Source organism: Dipteris shenzhenensis, chromosome 22 (assembly GCF_047967505.1).
Source record: "Dipteris shenzhenensis isolate YYH24624 ecotype China chromosome 22, Dip_SZ_1.0, whole genome shotgun sequence".
NCBI classification, from domain to species: Eukaryota; Viridiplantae; Streptophyta; class Polypodiopsida; order Gleicheniales; family Dipteridaceae; genus Dipteris; species Dipteris shenzhenensis.
Genome location: NC_141617.1, coordinates 23281929 through 23301444, shown reverse-complemented (window position 1 = coordinate 23301444; position 19516 = coordinate 23281929). Strand labels below are relative to the sequence as shown.

Sequence of the window (19516 nt, the reverse complement as noted above, 5' to 3'; positions counted from 1 at the left end):
TTTAAAAGTGACATAACTTTCATATCCAATGTCCAAATATAGTCATTCAACCACTCAAATTGATCGGAACACCCCATTTGAGCACATCTAAGAAGTTATATTTTGGAAAATCTTCCATATATAGTATTAAATATTACATGTATTTTATGAGAGTGATATATAAGCCCAAGTTAATACTTATTTATAGTAATTTAAACTTCTTTAGAAACATGTCCATAAATATGCTATAAAAACACTAAAAAGATATTGCCCTATGATATAAATGTGTTAATAAGTAATTATATATGCATAGTATTATTATATTGAGAGTGATTATGAGGAATGTTTCTTAAAGGAATCAACACTTTTTTAAGGTAATAATAGGGGTACAAAGGGATGTCTCTAAATAAGAAAATTATGTTGTGTAAAAATGAATGAGTGACTAGTCTGTATATTTTTATGATAAAGGGATCTAGTTCTAGTGAAAATAAAAGTGTAAAAACCATGTTTCCTAAAGAAAAACATTTTTAAAAATCTCTTGAAAAACACGCTCCGATAAACCTGCTCATAGGTTTTTGCTCGTAAAATTGACGCATCCTATGGTAGGCAGGATGCATTGGTGCATGGTTTTACAGATTCAGACTATGCAGGGAATGCGGATAACCGGAAGTCTACTACCGGTTATATTTTCACATTTGCAGGAGGTGCTATATCATAGGTGTCTCGGTTGCAGAAATGCGTTGCACTGTCAACCACAGAAGCTGAATATGTTGCAGCCACTGAGACTTGCAAGGAAGCAATATGGCTTACTCGGCTGGTGGGAGATTTGGGCATTACAGGAGATATGCCAGTTTTGCATTGTGATAGTCAGAGTGCTATCATGTTGGCAAAGAATCCAGTCTTTCATCAGAAGACCAAGCACATAGAAGTGAAATATCATTTCATCAGGGAGGTACTGGAAGACAAGCGACTTGAGCTTGTGAAAGTACATACTGATGATAATCCTGCAGATTTGCTCACTAAGAGCTTGCCTACAGAGCGGTTTGCACATTGCCGCCACATCATGGGATTAGGATGAGACCATTCTTATTTTATGGTCTTGTATACAGTAACTGTATATTGCTGTAATTTTTATTCTTTTCTCCCCTTTAGGCACATTGGCCTTTAGGTGGGAGGTTGTTGGGGTAAAGGCACATTGCCAACCCTTCATTAAAAGATAGGACACCTATGACTGTCTTAAGACAGTCATAGGGTAAACCTAATCCTAATAAAACATAAGTGAGTTTGTGGTGTGGCTCATCATTCTTCACACCCGCACTAGAGTGTCACTCTCTCTCACTCTCACTCTCTTGCTCTCTTCCACTACTCTCTCCCCCTCTCAACATACACCCTCTGTGAAAGCCAAAGGAAATTCCTACTCCAGTCACTCCTGATGCGCATACCAAGCATATGATCTGCAGGTCCCCAATCCTTCATGTCAAAGGTTTCATGCAACTTGGCCTTCAATACATCCAGCTCATAAGTGTTCTTGCTAGCCAATAGTATATCATCCACAGAAAGTACCATGAGTATCAGGCTATTATCCTTAGCCCTTTTAGTGTAGAGGTAGTGATCAATCTCACTTATTCTGAAACCTTGGGACCGAATGAAAGCATCAAACTTCTGATACCATTCTCTAGGCGCTTGCTTAAGGCATAGAGACTCTTTTTTAACTTGCAAACCAAATGTCCTTTGCCCTTTTCTTCAAAGCCTTCCGGCTGTACCATGTAAATTTCATCATGTAGATCCCCATGCAAGAAAGTTGTCTTGACATCCATCTGCATAAGCTCTGAAGGGGGATAGAAGGGGAAAGAAGAGCAAGAGGGAGAGAGTGTGAGAGAGAGAAGACTCAAGTGTGCGGGTGTGAAGTGATGAGCCACACCACAAACTCATTAGTTTTATTAGGATTAGGTTTTAACCTATGACTGTCTTAAGACAGTCATAGATGTCTTATCTTTAATAAGGGGTGGCAATGTGCCTTTACCCCAACAACCTCCCACCTAAAGGCCAATGTGCCTAAAGGGGAGAAAAGAATAAAAAATTACAGCAATATACAGTTACTGTATACAAGACCATAAAATAAGAATGGTCTCATCCTAATCCCATGATGTGGCGGCAATGTGCAAACCGCTCAGTAGGCAAGCTCTTAGTGAGCAAATCTGCAGGATTATCATCAGTATGCACCTTCACAAGCTCAAGTCGCTTGTCTTCCAGTACCTCCCTGATGAAATGATATTTCACATCTATGTGCTTGGTCTTCTGATGAAAGACCGGATTCTTTGCCAACATGATAGCACTCTGACTATCACAATGCAAAACTGGCATATCTCCTGTAATGCCCAAGTCTCCCACCAGCCGAGTAAGCCATATTGCTTCCTTGCAAGCCTCAGTGGCTGCAACATATTCAGCTTCAGTAGTTGACAGTGCAATGCATTTCTGCAACCGAGACACCCATGATATAGCACCTCCTGCAAATGTGAAAATATAACCGGTAGTAGACTTCCGGTTATCTGCATTCCCTGCATAGTCTGAATCTGTAAAACCATGCACCAATGCATCCTGCCTACCATAGCATATGCACAAGTCTTTGGTACCCTTGAGATACCTCAAGACACCTTTCACTGCTTCCCAGTGCCGCTTGCCTGGATTTGCCATATACCTGTTGATGACTCCCACCGCAAAGGCAATATCTGGACGAGTGGCAACCATGGCATACATCAAAGATCCAACTGCAGATGCATACGGAACCTTGGCCATTTCAGCCTTATCATCATCTGATCTGGGGCTGTCCTTACTGCTGAGTTTTAAATGTGGAGGCAACGGGGTACTAATAGACTTCCCCCCCTCCATTTTAAAGCGCTGCAGTACTTTGTCAATGTACTCTTTCTGTGACAGAAACAAAAGTCCCTTGGACCTGTCACGAGTAATCCGCATGCCAAGAATATGATTTGCATCACCCAAGTCTTTCATGTCAAAAGACTTATGTAGTTGTTTCTTCAAAGCACTAATCTCATGCTGAGATTTACTGGCAATAAGCATGTCATCCACATATAGAATGAGTAGCATCAAACTGCCATCCTTTGCCCGTTTGGTGTACAAGCAATGATCGGTCTCACACCTATGATACCCTTGGGACTGCATGAAAGCATCAAACTTCTTGTACCATTCTCTTGGCGCCTGCTTGAGTCCATACAAGCTCCTCTTGAGCTTACACACAAGCTGCTCTTTCCCTTTAACAGCATATCCCTCTGGCTGACTCATATAGATCTCATCATGGAGATCTCCGTGAAGAAAGGCTGTCTTCACATCCATCTGACATAAATCCATGTCGTCATGAGCAACAAGAGCTAACACTGCTCTCAAAGTAGTCATCTTGACTACAGGGGAAAATATCTCATCAAAGTCAATGCCCTTCTCCTGCTTAAATCCCTTGGCAACCAATCTGGCCTTATACCTCGGTAAAGCATTTGAATCCACTTTGACTTTGTAAACCCACTTGCATGGCAAAACCTGTCTGCCTGCAGGTAGCTGCACCAAGTCCCATGTATCATTTTGAAGTAGGGAGTCCATTTCTGACTGCATGGCTTTCTCCCACTTCTTTTTCTCTGTTCTTCCCATAGCTTCCTTGAAGCTGGAAGGCTCACCACAATCTGTCAGCATGATAAAATCAGCCACATTATTGGCTCCTGGAACAAACCTGGCAGGAGGCCGTTGTACACGGGTGCTCCTCCTAACAAAATGTTCCGGATTAGGCTGCTGTCCAGCCTGTTCGTCATGCATGACGGGTGGCTGTACCACCATATCTGGCTGTTCTACAGCCCCATTTGCTGGCATATCCAGTGGTGCATCATTGGCAAAATTATCTGGCTGATTTTCAGCCTGTATACCCTCTTGAACAGGGTTATCTGCAGCAGCCTGCTGCTGCATATAAATGGGCATTCTTTGCTGTCCAACATCATCATAAATAACCCTCCTGTATTCCACAGGTTGCACGGGTTCCTTGTGTACACTATCCTCTTTAAAGATGACATCATTGCTGCGTATAATCTTCCGTTTAACGGGATCCCATAACCTGTACCCCATTTCACCTTCGTCACCATAACCCATAAAGATGCATCTGATAGACTTTGGATCCAGTTTGGTGTGCAGTTCTTTGCGTACATGAGCAAAGCACTCGCAGCCAAATACACGTAAGTGCTTATATGAAGGTGGCTTGCCAGACCACACCTCCTCTGGCACTTTCAACTCCAAAGCCTTGTTTGGCGACCTGTTAATAATGTGAACTGCTGTTTGCACGGCTTCTGCCCAAAAGCCATGGGGTAATGCAGCATAAGACAACATACATCGAACCTTCTCCTGAATAGTTCGATTCATACGCTCACTTGCACCATTTTAAGATGCATTATGAGGGGCTGTGAGTTCCTGTTTGATGCCCTTAGCTTGGCAAAACTGCACAAAAGCATGTGACACATACTCACCCCCATTATCGGATCTGAGGCATTTCAGCCTATGACCTGTCCGATTCTCAACCTGAGCGACAAACTTCTTGAAAGCATCTAAGGCATCGCCCTTATGCTTCAAGAAATAGACCCACACTTTGCGTGTGGCATCATCAATGAAAGTAATAAAATATTTTGCACCCCCTAGTGATAACTGTGGCATCTCACACAAATCAGTGTGCACTAGATCAAGTGGTGCTCTATTCTGGGGAGTTCTCCTCTTATGAGGAGTCACAGAATGCTTGCCAAATATACAATGATCACAAGTAGGCAAATCTGAAAAAGAAAGAGATGGCAGATAACCCAAACGTGACAGTTCTTGCATTCCTTTAACAGACATGTGTCCCAACCGGCTATGCCACAATGAAACCTTTGGCAGCTCGGTTATGGCAACAACATGATTACCCACACTGGAAACATAAAGAGGGTACAAGGTATCACTCTTAAAACCCTCAGCCACTACAGCCTGGCCATCAGTAATCACCCATTTGGAATCCCCAAATGTGGTGTGGTAACCACTGTCATCCAACAAGCCAGTGCTAATCAGATTTTTCTTGATTTGCGGCACATGACGGACACCATCAAGCATAAATATGCGTCCATCAGGGAATACTATCTGTATACTGCCAATCCCTGCAATCTGACATGCATAGTTGTTCCCAAGATGAACAACTCCATGAGTACCTGTGTAGGAGGTAAACCACTCCCTATGAGGAGTAACATGAAAAGAAGCACCTGAGTCCAAGAGCCAGGTGTGCATGTCATGGCCATCAATAACCAAAGCATGTTATTACAGCAGAAGAGCATAAAACATCATGTATGTCATTGTCACTGTCCTCTGCTGCAACATTCACTGCATCCAAGTCATCTGCCTTGGCCTTGCCTTTGCCTTTGCTTCCATTGCCTGCATCCTTTGTTTCAGCCTTCTTGGCTTTCTGATCCCGTATGAACTTGAAGCACTTAGACTTCACATGTCCCTTCTTGCCACAATAAAAGCATTCAATATCCTTTTTGCCACGGGACTGACTGCGGGATTTGGACTTACTAGCAGATCTCCCCTTCTGCTGAGTCCTGCCTCTATCCTGTACCTGCTAGGCATTTGAAGACTTGCTGCTCGCATTATTCTTCCTGCTCATCTCCTCCATAAGGAGAGAGCTCTCTACATCAGCATACATAAGAGTGACATTCGAATTTGACAGGGTGGTCTTGAAAGTGTCCCAACTCTCAGGGAGGGTACACAACAAGAAAGTAGCCTTGAACTCCTCATCAAGGTTCAATCCCTGTGCAATCAGCTGTGTAAAGATGGCATTGAACTCACTCAAGTGTGAGGTCATAGCTGTACCTTCCTTCATGCGAAGATCAACCAGCTTCTTCAACCAATAAACCTTACTGGCTGAACTCTTTTGGGCATACAATTCTTCTAGCCTTTGCCATAGACCATAAGAGGTCTTCTCAGCCTGAACATTGAACACAAGAGTGTCAGAAATAGTGAGCATGATAGCTGCCCTTGCGGACAAATCAAGCTCGTCCCAGTCATCAGCTGCCATGTCAGATGGCTTGACACCCTTCACCCTTATGGGCTTAGAAATCTTCTTTAACAGAAGTACATTCAAGCACTGTTCTGCCCATAATGCATAATTGTGTGCTCCTTCCAGTTTCTTTATGTTCAGAATTGAAGATTCACTTCCCCCTGATGCCATATCAGATAAGGAAAGTATCTGACTCCCTGGAAGTAAAAAAAAAGACTGAATAAAAATTCTGATTTCTCGAAAAAAAAACTGCTCTATCAAGAGCCAGGAGCACTCACAATAGTGCTGTTTTTTACTGTCAGAAAATCTGCAGCAAAACAGAACATTCCCCCAGTTACTGTACCTTCTGAAACACTGTACCGTGCTCAAATAGGCATAAAAAACAGTAATTTCAGACTGCTGCAGCTGCTCAACAAGTGCTTTAACAGTGCATAATCAGCTGACAAAACACAAACACTGCTGTAAACACTGCTGTACTGATCACTTCTCCCACCTCAGATGAGGTATTGCACTGAGTTAATATGCATAAACCACTTGGCAAACACCCAAAAAAAAATGACACTTCAGCCTGTCACAAACCTGCAACAGAAAATGGGATGAATCCCAAGCAATCACCCTTCTGCCAAGGGGATAAAATGCATCTGAAGATCTCTGTCGGTAACCCAAGTGCTATCAAACAAAATCTGGGCAAAAGCCCCTTGATCTGACACCTGAACCAAGTGAAGAACACCTCAACACTGAGGTAGCATGCAATATGAAAATCTCTCTGACAAAATCATCCAACAGTGTAATGCATATACTGCCCTGTGTAGAAATGACATACACAGATCCCAACGTACAAACACTCAATGAGGAACCTTTTGAGCACTGTCAACGATGGACAGTTAGGGATCGAGTAAACTCGATGCGCCCTGGCCAAGCGTGGCTCAACTGAGGTTCTCTGAGTGTTGCACAAGAAATGTGACCTGCAAGAAAATGTCACCTCCACACTGCGGAAATCGAGGCAAATGTGTGCTCTCTGGCACCACACTACCTCAAGGCATACAAAGCATCAACTGCCAGGCAAAAGCCCTATGATTTGCTCACCCGGAAACTGAGATTCAAGCCCAGTAAAAGCATAAAAGTCCTCTGCAAAATCAAGGCATATCCTTCACGAAAACAGATAACTGTGCAATCAACCACACACTGTGGTTCTCTTCACCTCAAGCACGAGGTAAATGAAGGTACTTGCTGTACTTTCAAGAAAACACAGTTCTGTGAACTGAAAGATGATCCTGAATCAAGAGCAGAGAGCTCTTTCTCCTTTTTCTTCCCAAAAAAAATCTGCGCCTACTGTACTTCCTGTACCTGTGCAGTACACGGAATCCCAGAAGAAGGAAAAAAAAAAAAATCAAAAGTTCCCTTGATGCAGCTCCCTGTAGGTACGGCGACGTCGTCCGTACTGTACGGACGCCCGTACGGAGTCCGTACGACGGTACGGACGGCCGTACGGTCGTGTACCTTGCTGTAGCCTGTGCGACGCTCGAGGGCTTAACAGCTAGCAGCTGCTATGCAGCTGCTGGCGTGACGCGGCGCCGCCCTGCTGCAGCTAGCAAGCTGCTATATAGCCCGCGCCCAGCTCTATGCCCGCGCCCGTGATCTGTGCCCGCGTCCGCGCCGCTGTGCTCCGCTTGCCGCCGGTGCTGCCTGCAGACCTGCGACACCCGTCCGTACGGATGTACGGACGATGTACGTCCGTACGGCGCTGTCACCTGCTGGCCCGTTGGCCCGTGAAGAGGCTAGGTAGAGTTCGAGGGGGGTGGGTAGGCAAGGGTAGAGGGAGAAGTGGCTTTGATACCAGTTGAAGGGGGATAGAAGGGGAAAGAAGAGCAAGAGGGAGAGAGTGTGAGAGAGAGAAGACTCAAGTGTGCGGGTGTGAAGTGATGAGTCACACCACAAACTCATTAGTTTTATTAGGATTAGGTTTTAACCTATGACTGTCTTAAGACAGTCATAGATGTCTTATCTTTAATAAGGGGTGGCAATGTGCCTTTACCCCAACAAGCTCCATATCCTTTGCTGCCACAAGTCCAAGTACGCATCTAAGTGTGGTCATCTTCACAACCGGAGAGAAGATCTCATCGAAGTCTACACCCTTTTCTTGCTTGAACTCTTTAGCAACCAAATGGGCCTTTTACTTAGGGACATCATCACTTTTGACTTTCATCTTGTAGACCCATTTACATGGCAATGCTTTCTTTCCATGTGGCAAAGAAACCAAGTCTCAAGTCTTAGTCTTCATGAGTGAACTCATCTTTGATTGCATAGCATACTTCCACTTGCGCTGATGCTCACACATCATAGTCTCTCTGTAGCAAGAAAGGTCTCCGCAATAAGTAAGCATCACATAGTCTGCCCTTGGAATAAATCTTTTAGGCGGTCTAGACAATCTAGCTGATCTTCTGAGGGGCATTTCAGCTTGTTGTCATGCCTGCATATCAGCCACATTTGGCTCATCATTTCCACCAATAGATGATCCATCATCTGTCCTTGATTGTATACCTGTGGGAGTACGTGGTGGCATCATTTCCTACACATTCGGTTCATGGGCAACTTGCGGTCTATCAACATATATGGGTAGATTCACATCCTGGAAAGTGATTCTCATCATTTCCACATCCCTCATGGGTATCTTATGCATCTTCTTCTCATTGAAGACCACATCATGTCTTCGTATGATCTTCTTTGCTTTTGGATCCCAGAGATGATAGCCCATCTCTCCACTTTCACTATAACCTAAAAAGATGCATTTCCTAGACTTAGGATCTAGCTTCTGCTGAAGCTCTTTTGGCACATGTGCATATGCCTCACACCCAAATAGACGCAAATGAGAGTAAGAGAGCCTCTTGTCACTCCATGCCTGAATACCACCATCCAAACTCTTATTAGGTGATCTATTGATCACATGCATTGCAGTCTCCATTGCTTCAGCCCAAAAAGCAGCAGAAAGACTTGCATTGGAAAGCATACATTGTAACCTTTCCTAAATGGTGTAGCTAATCTGTTCTGCAGCTGGATTTTGTTTTATAGTACGAGGGGACGTGAGCTCCCTCTTGATCCCACATGTATCACAGAAATGTTGAAAGTCATGATGAGATACTCTCCACCATTAGGCATTTAAGCGTTTCACCTGGCCGATTTTCGACCAAAGCCAGTCATTTCTGAAAAACCTGGAATACATCGCTCTTCCGAACTATCGCATAAGCCCACACTTTCCAAGTTGCATCATCAATGAATGTCACACAGTATTCAGCCACGCCTAATGACCGTGCAGGCATGGGACCACATATGTCTAAATACACAAGATCAAGCTTTTCAAGCTCTTTCTTTCCCCTTCTTTTATGGGCTGATTTAGTCTGCTTCCCATAGAGACAGTGCTCACAAAATTCAAAATCAGAAAAACTCAAATGCGGTACATAATCTAAACGGCATAAGAGTTTCATTCCATTTTGGGCCATGTACCCTAACCGGCAATGCCACAAGAAGTACTTAGCTGCTCAGTTATTGCAACAATATGATCAGACACCCTTGATATGGCACCCCTTGCCAAAACCATAGAGCCCTTCTGAATTTTCAAACTCTGAAAGCCAAAGGTGGTCTGAAAACCAGCATTATTTAGCTGACCCGTTGAAATGAGACTCTTGGTCAACTTAGGCACATATCTCACATTTTTCAAAACAAATGCAGACTCATTCGCAAAAGAAAACTTTATGTCACATGCTCCCACTATGTCACATACATAGTTATTTCCAAGATGCACACAATGTGTCTTTCCACTGTCATAAGTGGAGAACCATTTCCTATGGGGAGTAACATGGAATGAAGCACCAGAATCCAAAATCTAATCTTGGGAATATGCATCATCCGAAGTGGTAAGCAACTCTGTAAGTAGACTAGACATGAAGAGACTATCATTGTTACTATCATCAGTGACTGCATTGATCTCCTTGATCTTCACTTTTCCTTTGTTCTCCCTTAGACTCTCTTCCTTCTTATTTACACCCCAATTTGCATTCTTTTTCTTATCCTTATGCTCTGTTTTCAGCTTATAGCAATCCTTTTTCATGTGGCCCTTCTTGCCACAATGTTTACACTCAATGTTCCGTGTCCTGGATTTGCTATGGGACTTCTCTCTTTCTTGGGACTTCCCCCTGAATTGTGATTTGCCCCTTTGCACATTTAAGGCTGCATCCTGCTTGTTGTCATCCATAGACTTCCGTGTAATCTCCTCGGCCAACAAGCTATCCACAACATCATCAAACTTCAGTACTCCACTAGGTGCAGAGTTACTGACAGCTGTACGGAAGGTATCCCATGAGGATGGCAATGAACATAAGATGAATATTGCCTTAGTCTCCGCATCAAAATTCATCTTTTGAGCTTGAAGCTGGCTGATAATAATATTGAATTCATTCAAGTGAGAAGCAATGGAGACCCTTTCCTTCATCTGTAGCTCAAACAGCCTCTTCATGAGGTAAACTTTATTAGAGGCGGTTTCCTTTTCATAAGTGGCGCATTCCTTCCACAAATCTTCCGTTGTCTACTCATTTACTACTGTGAAATAAACTGACTCTGCAAGATGAAGTCTAACAATAGACTTTGCTAATGCATCCAACTCATTCCAATCATCCTCATACATATCTGCAGGCTTAGCTTCAATCCTTGCCAAGGGTGTAATCTGCTTCTTTTGAATAAGCATATCCCTTATCTGTTCTTTCCACAAAGAAAAGTTTGTCCCATCAAACTTTTTAATGCTGAAAAACTCATTTTCGGACATGGAAGAGGATGCCATGATGCAAATAAGCAAAATTCCAAATGCTAGTATCTGTAAGAAAGAATCACACAAAATACCAGGTGCACCCAAATGTGTGCCAAATGAAATGTAATATCACCAAACCTCAAAGGCTCAAAGCATCAAAATGCATCTGACTCATGTGCATATACTATGCATCCATATGAGCAATCTGGCCCAAAAGAAAATGTCAAGCTGCAATGACAAAACAATGGCAAACCCAATGCCAATAAGAGCCAAATGCCTCAAGCATAAACACCATCCATGGGCATCTAAGAGAGCCTAGCACTATCAGTGCATCAACTGCTGTCAAAGCTGTCCCTTATAAAATAGCATATGTGTGCTAAACATCCATCAATAAAGCATCCCACAAGGCAATCTGGGCTATCAGCGCATCCAAGAAGGATCGCAATGCATCCAAATGGCCTGTAAAGCATTCACTGCAACTCAATACAAACCACAAATGAGCGCACATGGCTCAGACTGCAACCAGAATGATTTGCATAAGGTATGTCCCAAAAGTCACGGCCCCACGGCAATGATCGCTATTGAAAATAGGACCTGAGAAGCCTCAAAACATGGGCGTTATTGCATAATCAAACTCAGCAAGAAAATCTGCAAATATCTCTCTTTTGCTGGAACTCCAAAATCCCAACTGATGAATGGGAAACGGAGAGTCAACCCTTGCAATTGACTTGTATTAAAAAAATCAAAGGTTCAAGTTTGTAGTTAAAAAATCAAAGGTTTGAACCTTTGAATGGATTTTTGATAAAGAAACAGACGATTCAGCGTCTCAGAGAGACGGAAGTTCTCAAAGTCTTCACAGAATTATGCAAGAGCTAACAGGTAGGGGTTTTGGGGCCTCCGGAATGCAATGGAACATATGGTTTTGGAAACTGTGGTCCAAATTATTGGGTCCAACACACGGACCAAAAAACGTTTTTGCAAACAGACTTGCTTGTAAACACCACCAGAGGGTGAATGATGAGCAACACAGAAGTTTGAGGACCTCTGAGGCCATCGGAACTGACAGATTTGCGAATGGTTGCTTCAAACTGGAGTTCCAACACACTGGTAGAAAAACGTTGAAGCAAAGATAGTGAGTCAGAAATCCAATGAAATGATCCCAAATTCAAGAATGAAGGGGTGTTTGAACTCCCGAAGTGCAATGGACACCAAAAGTAGGCAATGGTTGCCTTTGCAGGTCATTCCGGACTCTCAATCGTGGAAAGGATAAGGGGAATCAGGAAAAATCGTTTTTTTGGCTCCAAAATCACTTAGAGAACTTTCCAAAGGTTTATGCACACTAGGATGCAGTTAAAGTCACCCAACGGAGGTTCTCCTTCCTCCAATAGAGCTACAGTAGCAGACTTCGGGCTCCAGGCTCACACCTGGGTCCAGCTAGAACACCCGTGCTCTGATACCAGTTGAGAGATCTCTACAATGGAAGCAGAACGAAAGAGGGTGAGAGAGAGGGAGAGCAAGAAGAGAGCCACATAAGTTTGGGTGGGTACAGAACACCCTGATCTTTTATATCATCCATATATATATGTGTTTTGAGTATTGTACATAACTGGGGTTAAGGCACAGTGGACTTTAACCCCCACACCTTTTAGTGCATCATCACCTGTGTCATGGTCCATAGCACTACACACACACACTTTTTTTTAAGTGAAATCTTTTATTTCTGTGTGGGAAACCCAAAAAGAGGTAAAAACCTACCAGTGATTACGAAAGGAAAATTTACATGTAAAGCCTTAGAGCAAAAGTCATGAGGCAGCCAAGTAAAAAGTTACAAGATCAAACTGGAGGAGGATCAAACACAACATCCTCCAGTTTCAGATTGTTGCTTTGTAAAAATTGATGTAGTGAAGAAACTGCACCGTCAATAAAAACCATCTGTTTTTTGCCCTTGTGATTCTTCTTAACACACACACACACACACACACACACACACACACACACGTGACTGCTACTAGAGCAAGCCCTTGATCACAAATATCCCAACAGAGATTCATCTGAGTACTCTTTCAATTGCTCTCTTACATATGTTCGTCTTTTTGTTTTGGCTATACATCTAAGTACTCTTTCAATTGTCCTCTTACATTTAAGTAAAGCACATTTATTTGACATGTGTTTTGCATTAGTATCTTGTGATCTTGGGGTGATCTTCAAGTGCGGAGTAGTGTTGGCCCCTTAGGTGCAACCTACCTCTATTTTTATATGGTTTCTTTAGGTTCGCAAACCTTTCGGTCTTTAGTAGACTTTTAAGATTCTCTCTCTCCCCCCCCCTTTCCCCCCCTTCTCCGGATACAGAGGTCGAGGAGACCACGCCCTCCACCACAGAGAGAGACAGCTCGATAGACGTAGATTCGGGATATCTTTGTAGCCTACTGGAGAGCCAACACGGCACTGGGTTTTGGATTTTGAGTTTTTCACTTTTTTGTTTTTTGGGGGTTTTGGAGTTTTTGAGTTAGCTTTAGCATAGCACTTAGCAAGGGCCCTAGCGCACCCTTTGGTTTAGCCCACAGAGGCTTGCATGAGTTTCTTCTTTTGATGTACTTTGTCCCATAGGCCCACGATGCCTTTCGAGGACGTTAATATATCTTTCTTTCTTTCTTTCTTTCTCTCTCTCTCTCTCTCTTTGCTTCCTTCTTCTATCCCTAATTGTTTTGCTGTTTATTAGTATAATTTGGCTACATATGTATCGGGCTTGGGTATTTTCTCAATGTGGGTCTAATCGTCCCTCTTTATTTGTACTCTGAAAATTAGCGAAGAAAGGCCTATTATACTTGAGTTAAAAAAAAAGTCTTCACCACACATGCAATACTCTATCTCCATGCACAATCCACTATCTAAGGTATGCTTCTGAAGCAGGAAAGGCTCATTGGTTGTATAGCATTGTTTTGGTTGAAGACAAGAGCTAATTGTTACTTTTTTGTTAAAACCTTAACAGAGGCACTGACTTCAGGGGAGGGTCATGATGAAGAGGTTAGTGCCACTATTGCAAGTTTCTATATTGTGTTTTCCTTGGGGGCTCTTGGGTTTTTGGTCTTTTACATGCTTTTTCTTGGTGGCTTGAAATGAAATTATGTAGTTGCTATATAAATATGCACATCATGTGCTTTCTTGCAAGGTGTTCTTTTTCTTCCTTCTCTTAGATATGGAACGATTTCAAAGATGTCATAACTTGCCTTCCACCATAGCTTGCATGATGGTAAATCCTCTTTATTACTAAACTTGATATGGAAATATTGATTATAATATGTATTAGTTATGGCTTGGTGGATGATGTCACATATTTAAAAAGGTCAAATCATATCGTAGTTGTTGGATGCAGTGGGATGGAAGACAATAAGTTGAGAATGCAATGGAGTGAACTTGCAAGTCAGATAGAGTGAAAGTACAAGTGAGGAGTCATATAGACCCAAGTACACCCTAGTATCCTAGGTGGAGCAAGTATTCTCCCTAGATGTCCTAGGTGTCCCAAGTGGACCCCTAGATGTCCTAGATGTCCCAAGTGCACCAAAGGTCTTATTGGCGTACAAGGCCATACCAGGGCTAAAGTGGCAACAAACCCCCATCTATGGTATGGCTGAAGTATCTTGGGAACATCTCAAGAATACCTGGAAACTAAAACTTGTTGGCACATGTTCATTTGTGATGGATATAGCAACCTATGATAGTACAAGGAGAGGAGAATCACATGACAAGGGGTACCAAATGCAAAGCCTACCAAAAAGCTTCAAATTTGGGTCGCAATAGAGCCTTTGGGAAGAGAGATGCTAAGTATCCTTTGTCAGAACATAGGACAATTGTATGTCTCTAGCTGACAGTCGCTCTCGAACATAGTTATAGTGGACTTTTATGTGCTTGGTATGTGCAGAAAGACTAGATTAGATGCAATGGCCAAAGCACTCTGGCTATCAGTGTAGATGGTAGTAGAAGTTTGGCAGACATCAAGATGTGTAGGTAGCTTACGGAGCCAAACGCACTCCACAGGAGCTATAAATTCTACCTTGCCTCACAACTAGAAGTAGCAACTACAGGCTATTTCTTGTTGAGCCAAGCAATACATGAAGAGCTAAGCATAAAATAGTTTGCCATTGTGACACATCCGCATGTCGTAACAGCCAGCCCAGTCACTGTCCGTAAAAGTATGCACAACTAGTGAAGACTTATCATCATATAGAAGCCCCAAATGCTGCGTGCCTTTCAAGTATTGGAAGACACATTTCAATGCTTGCCAATGTTGTGAAGTACGTTTGTGCATGAACCTGCTTGACTGAGAGAGTGTATACTGCAAATCAGGCCTAGTATGACATAATAGACAAGGCAGCCAACAGCTTGCTGGTAAAGAGAGCATCAAATTGATCACTCCCATCCTCGGCGGAGAAACGGAAGCTAGGCTGCAATGGTGGGAAAATCAGCTTACAATCCTTGAACCAGAAGCGATGTAAGAGCTGTCCAATATACTTGGAATGACTATGCCCCCTGGAAAATGTGCAAACTGGATGCCAAGGTAATAATGCAAGTGGCCCATATTTGACATGATAAATGATCTCTGCAAATCAGCCTTGAAGGCTGCAATTTACTGAGTATCTGGCCCAATGATAAGCATGTCATCCACATAAAGAATTAATATGAGCAAATGAGAAATTAATATGAGCAAATAAAGAATTTATATGAGCAAATCTGATCCACTCTTCTGGACATAGAGAGTTGCTTCTGTGGGGCTGTTTTAAAAACCAAGGCATGCTAAATGTGCATGAATTTGTGCATACCATGCCTGGGGTGCTTGCATCGATCCATAAAGGGCCTTTTGCAGCCATCATAGCTTATTCTTAGCCTCAACCTCAAAACCAAGAGGTTGGCTGACATAGACTTCCTCAAGCAAATCACCGTGAAGAAATGCAGTCTTAAATGAACCTCTCAATGCCTAAGGATGCAATAGCTATGACACACCATATGGTAGTGATGCGTGACGTGAGAGCAAAGGTTTCCTCGAAATCAATTCTGTGTAGCTGAGCATTGCCCTTGGCAACAAGACGGGCTGTGTAGCAGTTGATGCTATCATCAGCTTTCTGGTTTAATTTTAAACCCACTTAGTGCCTATGGCACACCTGCGAGGAGGCAAGTCACACAACTCCCATGTGCCATTTTGGTGAATGGAATCAAGTTCAGTTTTCATAGCATCCATTCATTACCTGTTGTCAAAAGGATTCTTATGGCATAAAGGTTCCTCATTGTAGGTTGTAAAAATCAAAGCAACATCCCAAAAATTGCCATGCATCTGCCTTTGTGCACCTCTTGTGCCGGAAGCTAGGGGTTCAGCCTACTTTGCCCCCCCAAGAGTATCCAAAAGCCATCTGGGGACTGTTTTCTGCTGTTTAATAACAGCCCTCTTCTCTGCAACTACTTGTTCAATAGCATGATCATCAAGCTGTGTCAAATCAGGATAAACGGCATCAATGTGAGGACGCTGAGAACTGCTAGAAGTTGAGGGAGTTGAACCCTGCAATTGATATCTGAATCTGTATTTGACTGCAAGAGAGACAAGGAATCAAACACATCAGAGGCATTCACAAGAATCTCGTTTTAACAGCCAAGGGGGGGAGGGGGGAAGGGGGGAGCAGATGGAGGGGGGAGGGGGCAAGGGGAAAGGGGGTGGTGGAGATGGAGGGGGGAGGCGGGGAGGGGAGAGATGCATGCTCAGCAAAAACCGCATCTTTGCTAACAATAACCTTCCCTGTGCTAGGCTGGTAAAATCTATAGCCTTTGCTTTGTGAGCTATAGCAAGGAATATGCACTTCAATGCTTTGTCCTCCAATTTATGCCTCAACTGAGAGGAACATGTGCATAGGCCAAACACCCAAAATACCTGCATGTGTGAAATCACAGGCTTCCGTCCTATCTATGCTTCTTAAGGATTAACGGTGTTCAGTGCCCATGTGGGTGCTTCATAAGGAGTAATGGTCTTCAATGCCCATGTGGGTGCTCTATTGAGCACATAGTTATTGCATCCAACCAAAACTCGTTGGGTGAAGACTTCCCCTTAAGCATGTATCTGGCCATTTCCATCAAAGTTCGATTCTTCCACTCTGCAACTCAATTTTGCTGCACAGTATATGGCACTGTGCATTGATGTTATAATGCGAGCCACTAAAAAAATTCACGAGACATGTACTGACCCCCCCTTGTCGGTGAGGAGGATCAGGAGTTTGTGTCTGCTCCCAATTTAATTATAGAAGTTTTAGAGGGTAAGCAAATCTGATACGTAGGGAAAAGGTAACTCTTTCTTTTGTTGCTCTGAAAAAGATAGCACCCCCCTTGTCGGTGAGGAGGATCAGGAGTTTGTGTCTGCTCCCAATTTAATTATAGAAGTTTTAGAGGGTAAGCAAATCTGATACGTAGGGAAAACGTACTCTTTCTTTTGTTGCTCTGAAAAAGATAGCATTTCCTCATCCAATGCATGAAGGAGATCTCTATTTGAAGAGCCTTTGAGTGAATGTCCAGATATTGTTAATTTGCAGGTTTGTACTCGTGAAAGCAGTAATTATGTGTCAAAGCGTCTTTCTATGGCTCACTAATATGAACAGGAAATGCCTTAAATCGTGTTGAGCTCGGAGCAGAAGTTAACTGGTTTGAGATATCTGTAGACTTGAGCCCGCGTGCTCTACCTCAAACGTATGTAGACTCTCCGTCCAAGCTTGCTCAACATTGTGGGTGGAAAGTACCTTTTATGCAGCTCCTGCGAACTCACTCCCCTCCCTCACTCCCGTCTACCTCCCCCTCGCACTGCGCGGCCCTCCCCTCCACCTCCTCCCTCACTGCCGCCTCCCGCGCGGCCCTCCTCCCCCTCTCCTCCCCCTCCGCCCGTCGCTCAGCTCCTCCCCTCTCCACGCTCCGCTCGCCCCTGCCCCCGCTTCTCCGCTCCACTCCTCTCCTCTCCGCCCGTCGCTCCCCCCCCCGCTCTGCTCCTCCCCTCTCCTCTCCGCTCCTCCCCTCTCCGCACTCAGCTCCCCCACCCGCCTCCCCCCCCTCGCGTTGCGCTACCACCCCCCCCGCCCCCTCCTGCCCCCCCCGCTACGGTGCAACGCTGCCCCCCCCCCTCCCCCCCCTTCCTCGCCTCTCTCCCCACCCCCTCTCGTGCGGCGCTGCCACACCTCCCTTTCCCCCTTCCTCTCACCCTCCCTGCGCTGTGCTGCCCCCCCCCCCCCCCTTCTTTCTCCTCCTCCTTCCTCCGCCACCCGCCCCTTCGTCACCACCTCTCTCTCTCCCCCCCCGCTTCCCCGTACCTCTCCATCCCTCCCTCTTCCCTCCCCCGCCTCAATCCCCCATCCCCGCCTCTTCCGTTTCCTTTCTTTCCCGTGACTTTGGAGCGTTCGCAGTTAGTCAGTGCGGTATGGCGGCCACGTGCTCGGAACCGGTGGCCCAGACGGACCCCCCCCCTCCATCAGCCTATCGCGTAACATTGACAAAGCACCATGTCTCCTTGGTGAAGCGGGCCGCCACGGACTTCTCCTAGACATCCGTTTATGGGAGAGTCATTGGCTACTCCCCTTCATGAGCAGACATCAGGGACTGGTTGCAGTCCACCTTCTACCTTAAGGACAGCCACATTGAGGAGGTTGCACTCATGGGACGTGGTATCTTCTGGCTCAAGCTCTCCTCAGCACAGGCTGCGAGCGATATGGTCAGGCGATCCCCTACTTTTGTGGGTGGGAAGATCATCCTCATGGTCCCATGGTATAGGGGTTTCAGTGTAGCGGACTTCGATGCCCGCTTTCGCATTCCTCGCCATCCAGTTACCCTCATCTTCCCAGGTCTTGCAACCGAGCTTTGCCCGATCATCAAGGACCTGGGGGCGCACTTTGGCTGGCCTATGCAAGACACCTACGTTGATGCGGCGGCAGCCCAAGGGGTGCCACGTGTCAAAGTGACAGTCCTCGATCCGCAAAGCATCCCCTCGGAGTTCGAGATCGAGACGAACACAGGTGTGGTGACTCAGCGCATTCTGGTCACTGGTCGCCCAAATCAGTGTCTGAGATGCCATGGCTTCGGGCACCAGGCGCGCTTTTGTCCTCGCTTCACGGGTACAGAACCTCAGAAGGCCCCCTTTCAGGCAACTCAGGATCCCCCCCACCAGTCAGCGACACCTCCTCCCGAAGGGGAAGGCTGGACGGAGGTCAAAAGAAAACGGAAGGGTAACAAAGCAGGACCGAAAAAGCCTTCCCATCTACAGCAAGAGCCCCCCCTTGTGGTCACTACTCAGCAGCAGCCCGGTAAGGGGAAGGAGAATTGGAAAGGAGAAGATCAGCCAGCCTCCCCCTCATCCTTCACCCCACCCTCCTTCCCCTCCCCCCTCCTCCTCGGTCCCCCGACCCCCACCCCCTCCAGGATCCCCCCCAGCACCGGTGGATTCCGCTCCACTCTCTTCCTCGAGCATGATCCAGAGGGAACCCCCCCCTCTGCCTGAGCCACCTGCAGCCCCAAAGCTAGCACAGACCTCCCCCGCGCTTATCCCCCCTGGCCCGGCGGAGGGGAGAGGCCCTTCCCCGTAGAAGGCCAGCACCCCTCTCTCTGGTTCAGACTCCTCATCCTCGTCCCCACACCCAAGGGCTGCTCCTAGAGCTCTA

The 19516-nt window shown here is 45.1% G+C and overlaps 1 protein-coding gene across 1 annotated transcript in view; it reads left to right on the top strand.

The window, feature by feature from the left end:
- MIA40 (Cox19-like CHCH family protein) overlaps nt 1-19516 on the top strand; it is a 64627-nt gene that overhangs the window by 14739 nt on the left and 30372 nt on the right. Inside the window, exon 2 of the mRNA XM_087393817.1 lies at nt 13834-13868. Within this exon, the coding sequence (XP_087249943.1) occupies nt 13834-13868 (35 nt within the window). The remainder of the gene's footprint in view (nt 1-13833; nt 13869-19516) is intronic.